This window comes from Amphiura filiformis, chromosome 15, assembly GCF_039555335.1.
Source record: "Amphiura filiformis chromosome 15, Afil_fr2py, whole genome shotgun sequence".
Taxonomy (NCBI): Eukaryota; Metazoa; Echinodermata; class Ophiuroidea; order Amphilepidida; family Amphiuridae; genus Amphiura; species Amphiura filiformis.
In genome coordinates this window covers 26,409,797-26,415,536 of record NC_092642.1, presented here as the reverse complement: position 1 = coordinate 26,415,536, position 5,740 = coordinate 26,409,797, and the positions used below count along the sequence as shown (strand labels likewise).

General features: G+C 37.7%; 1 protein-coding gene across 1 annotated transcript; it reads left to right on the top strand.

Annotated features, from left to right (window-relative positions):
• The first annotated feature begins 2,859 nt into the window (after positions 1 to 2,859).
• LOC140171439 (uncharacterized) lies at positions 2,860 to 4,253 on the top strand. Its single transcript, XM_072194699.1, has one exon. It carries the CDS (start codon positions 2,914 to 2,916, stop codon positions 4,243 to 4,245), a length of 1,332 nt encoding a protein of 443 aa, XP_072050800.1. The 5' UTR covers positions 2,860 to 2,913; the 3' UTR covers positions 4,246 to 4,253.
• Positions 4,254 to 5,740: the final 1,487 nt, after the last annotated feature.

Below are 5,740 nucleotides of genomic sequence, written 5' to 3'. Positions count from 1 at the left end.
GAATTATAATTTAGTCAACCAAATGATTAAAGATTGATATTTTTGATATTTAACAGTCCTCGAAGTAAATTTGATAAATTTAATGATATGTACTTAGCTGGGATGAAAAGCTGGGAACATTTTACCTTTCATATTGAAGATATACATTTTTTCCCAAAAAGACCTAAATTGTGTTCGTGTTTTTGGGAAAATCCATATCTTCAATACGAAAGGTCAAAATTTTCAATTGATCGTCGGCTTTTCATCTCAGCTACATGCACTTTAAGTACATATCATTTAGATTTATAAAGTTTACTTCGAGGACTGTTAAAAATCAAATTTTAATAATTTGTCATAAAATTTGTATTATATGGCACATTTCAAAACATCAAAATTATTTGATATCAGAAGAACATTCCTTGTATTCAAAATGCAATTCGATAGGTCTGGTGTACTCTCAGCTCCAACAAAAAATACTATGCAAATGCGTAAAACATTTATATTCGATCCCTTAACTTTTTTTCACACAACAAACACCACTTTCTACCAAGAGTCTACCAACACTCAAGTTTTATCAAACCTGCTTGACCTCCTGTTTGCATGTACAACCATAGAACAATACCTGGAAGCGTCACTAGAAATTAGCATGAGGCCGCATTCATATGTAAATAGCGTATTGTTATTTAAATTTGTGCCCAGACGTATTGAGAGCGACAGTCATGTTATCCATAATAGACAGAGAATGTCTTGATGCGCCAGGCATGTCAAATTGCTGAGTGAATGTGTATAAATCCCCTTTCTGTATAGGTAATAAGCTAGTATATTTCGTGTTCCAGTTTGTTATAACAAAAAATAAGTATTATATTAAATATATTAAGTGTATAAACTTTGAAATTGACGTGAATTTGAAGTGCAGAGCTCCAAATCTAGCTAAATCGTGTAGTGTGAAATTATGCTGTGTGACCCCTCTGCGTGGTAGAATTATATTCATAAAACATTGAATTTAACATATAATATGGGCAGCTAACCACGATTTATCAGCATTTATAAGATATATTAATTAACAAAGATAAATAATCAATAATACAAATGACAATTTTAAACTAGTAAACAAGTCTTAAATCTTAAAATGTTGCCACGTGATTTCCCGAACACATGATATGTCAACATGTGACCATTATTCAAATTTACCGTAAGTATTTGGAGTATGGTGCACGGCTTGCAGGCAACTGTGTATTTCTTTACCTCCGTATAAAATCAATAATTCATACCGGGAGCCAAGTAAAATTCTGTCTGCTTAGTGCAGATTGGTATTTTATTTTACTTGAGAGCATAATAGAAATACATAAAGACGAATAAGGCGCCATGATGGAAAGCTATGGAAGGTCAGGTCGGGTATCAAAGGTTATTTTAACTTCAAATACTACTTGTGTTTCACACCTTGCCTCTGTCACGTATTTCCTTCATATTATTGACCGCAAGTCCTAATTTTGACTTTGCTATTGCAAAATGTCATTTCATATCAAATTAGTAGACTTTCTTTGAAAAAACATATCACTGGTGCCTGATGGGAATACCCGTCCGCCATTTCATTAAACTGGATCGTTTTCGCCTGGTTTGTGCCCAGATGTATTGGGGCGCGCTATACTCTCATTGAACAGGCAAAGTTCGCAAAACTAACAACGTTGTTATTTGCCAATATCAATTAACATGGTCCAAGGGGTCGAACATGAATTATTCATAACGGATCGATAACTGGCCTCACTTTCTAGATAGTAAACCAGCAGAATTTTTCATAGGTTTTGCGTTGGTAATAGAATAACCGTGAATTTAGTGTCACCCCCTTGGTACAACCAGTATATGAAATTTGGTGCATTTTCACAAGTTGCAAATTAAAATCGGACCACGCGGACCTGTAGAGGAGAATGGCAGAGCGCGATCATTGACATAGCCCGAAACAACCGCTAGGTCATATCGATCGCATCATGCCCTAGTATTCATCAGCAAAGAACTGTAGCAACCCATGCGATTTAAATTAACAATTGAATAAAGCGCGCACTTGGGATAGTCGACATGGACCCATCGTGGGCAACTAAGCTTGACCATATTGCCACGCTAAGCAATTTCGACCGCGTTCTTCATTTTGATTTGCAACTTTTGAAAATGAACCAAATGCCATAAACTGGCATCAATCTTTGTCAATTTTGAATGTTTGGTAGCAAATTTGGTATCAGATTGGCGCTAACAAGATTCTGCACATGACCGTATCAATCAAATGGTGTAGGACGGGTTACATGACTGCGGACTTTCTTTATTTGAGCAGTTTATATTTTAGGTAGTGTTCAATATCCAAGTAATTCTGAAATACCGTGTATCTAAAGTTGTTCTTATTAAACGGAAGTCAAAAGAAAGGATATCTGTCAGTGTGCGCGAGCAACGTCAAGCGTGGGAAATACGCGCTGGACGGTTAGCAGCAGTACGCTTAATTTGTAAAGGGAAATCTGCAAAATATTGCAAATAAGTTGTTATGAATGCAGGTCATATGATAATAAGTTTACCAAACTACTGAGGCATGTCCGACAAACTTTAAGCAAACAATATGAACCACAATGGTCGCAATTCCGCAGGCATAGTTCAACAATCTTCATGCAATAATCACAGGTCAACGGTTGACCCTAAGTTGTAGCGTATGAGTTTTTGTATCCAATGCGGTCAAAGGTTGTTCCATGTATACAAAGATATATTGAGGCAAACAAACTATGCCCTTACCTATTGGTTGTTTGGAATATTATTGTAAATCATCAGTGAACCGGGAAATAATAAGGAATAAAGAATATAGAAATTCATAAACACGGATCAAGTTTCGGTTAACCACTGGAACTTGAACACAATATCGTGTACATGTAGTTACATTATTAACATTACGGAATAATCATGGCAATATCTTTGAACACCTATTTGATCATCTTCTCAACTGGAGTGGTAGCAACACTGCATGGAGTCAATTGTCAACTAACCATCATAGCTAATGGATTGCCACAGATTATCAATCTCCTGGATAATGTCAATGTTTCATCAAACACCATGGCAACAACCCTACCAAACATCACAAGTTCTTTGAACAATCAAGAATATTTACAGAATTTGACTAATGATTTACTTAGTCAAAACACGGCTACCATAGCGGATGAAATAGCCTCAATACTACCAGCGTTACAAGATTACTACGATGACCAGTTCGACAAAGAACAAGACAACCACAATGAGACAATGTCCATCTTACACAATCAGCAACGTAGCCTTTCACAGATTGCCGAGACTCAAACCCAGATGGCAAGAACTTTCAACCAAGTAGCGAATATCCTTCAGCAACAGAGTCAGCAGTTGCAGACAATGACGGAGGCCATAAACAACGTAGCGTCTGTTCTTACGAATATCTCTCATGTCTTACCACGTGTCTTAGACCAGCAGATTACGCAGACCGAACTCTTACGTCAACTGAAGCTATCTAATGGTCGACCATATCCCCCGCCCTATCCAAACGAGGATACATCTACCCTATACACACCTACTGCTGCCGATGTAACGACTGTTGAGACATTTACCACGACTACGGAGTTCATCATACGAGATTGTACCGATCTTGCTCATCAAGGCTATTATCCATCTGGCATCTATAACATCACCCCCACTGATGATTTGTCATTTGATGTTTACTGTGACATGGACACAGATGGTGGCTGGACTGTCTTCCAGCGCCGATTTAACGGCTCCGTTGACTTTTATCGCGGGTGGAATGCGTATGAACAAGGCTTCGGAAGCTTGGGTGGTGAATATTGGCTTGGACTCAGTAAAATACATCAATTAACTCAGGAAGGGAATTCTTGGGTTTTGCGCGTGGATCTTGAAGCTTTTGATGGTGATGATACAGCGTATGCTGAATATGATTCATTTCGAGTTGGTAGTTCAGCTTCTAATTATGCACTTTCTGTAGGTTCATGTAGTGGTACAGCGAGAAATTCGATAACTCCATCAGGACAAAACAACATTCAATTCTCAACCTTCGACCGAGACCACGATGATTGGGGTACATCCTATAACTGCGCAGAAAACAATAAGGGAGGGTGGTGGTACACCGACTGCGGTTTTTCTAATCTAAATGGCGAGTACCTTGGGTACTATCATCAAGGCATAACATGGCTTAATTGGAAAAATAATTGGGATTCAATGAAGACGACAGAAATGAAGATGAGATTCGTGAACTAACGAATTAATAAAGATTTGTAAAAAGATTATGAGAGTATTGAAGGGTTAAAGGATACAGGTTGTCACAAAAAGATCTTATTACTCGGATGACGATTAATTTATAAAAACGGTGAAACCTATTGGGTATTTTAAAAATCAACCTGTGGTATTTTCCTAAATACAAGCATGTGTGGTGAAACATACATCGTTTAATTCTCTTTTTTATTAAAACATTTTTTGAAAATTGAATGGGTGTTCAAATCGATTTCAGAGTCTTAAAAAAACTCTTGATAACCGTTTTAGAACCTCGTTTTTGAACTTTGTAAAGAAAAGTAAAACACAAAAATAATATTAAAGAATATTAAGAATCTAAATGCACATGATTCTTGCTAAGTCAGATGGGAGAAATAATAATTTCGTTTTAGAGAAACCACTGTCTCGAGGAAGCCAATGAACTATGGGAAGTATCACACTGATAAAATCCAACATACATACATACATACATACATACATACAATATTTCTATAGCGCTTTTTCACAGTTCAAAGCGCTGCACAGAACAAATAAAAACAAATGAAATTACAACAATGCAAAAAGATGGGTTTAAAGATGCCTTTTAAAGATCTGCAGTGACGGGGCCTCTCTGATGGAAGTGGGCAGTGAATTCCAGTGGCGAGGACCGTACACTGAGAACCCACGGTCACCTGCAGATCTTTTGGTCCTGGGAATAGCAAGTCTGGTAGCGTCCTTGGATGAGCGAAGATTACGTTTGCTGGAATGGGTGTTGTACATAGAAATTAGCTCAGACAAGTAGGTAGGGGCACTGTTATTAATACACTGATACATGAGAACAAGGATTTTGAAGTTAACTCGCTGCTTGACTGGGAGCCAGTGAAGACGGGTGAGGTAAGGTGATATATGATCGCGTCTACGAATACCGAAAATCAAACGAGCAGCTTTGTTTTGAATGCGTTGAATTTTCGCGAGTTGGGCTTCGGTGATACCAGCAAGCAGCGAGTTACCATAATCGAGGCGGGAGCTCACAAGGGCTCGAACAACATGATGACAGTTTTCTTCATTGAGGTACCGCCTTATACGAGAAATATTTCGGAGTTGAAAATTAAGAGTACGGCATAACCCATTTACATGATCTGACATAGACATAGTACTGTCAAAAATAATACCAAGATTACGGACCTTATTAATAGATTTAACGGTAGTTGTACTTACTTTAAGACTAAGAGCATGAATAGATTTAAGGTTATGAGGTGAGCCTACAACAAAGAACTCTGTTTTCTCCATGTTTAACTTCAACCTCGCGCATGGGACAGAGCCATCAAGCCGATCCCTAGCCGTCTGTCACATGACCAGTCCAGCGGGTCAGTTGCCTGATGAAGTGTGATGGTATCACACGCAACGTAGCTTTGCTAAAAATAGTAAGTCCAGTATTTTGATTTAATTCCAAACTTCAATAGAATAATATTTTACATCAAATTCAATAACATTTACTTATATA

What these genes read in the sequence shown, in the direction of transcription:
- LOC140171439 (XM_072194699.1), top strand. Translation starts at nt 2,914, where the DNA reads ATGGCAATATCTTTGAACACCTATTTGATCATCTTCTCAACTGGAGTG.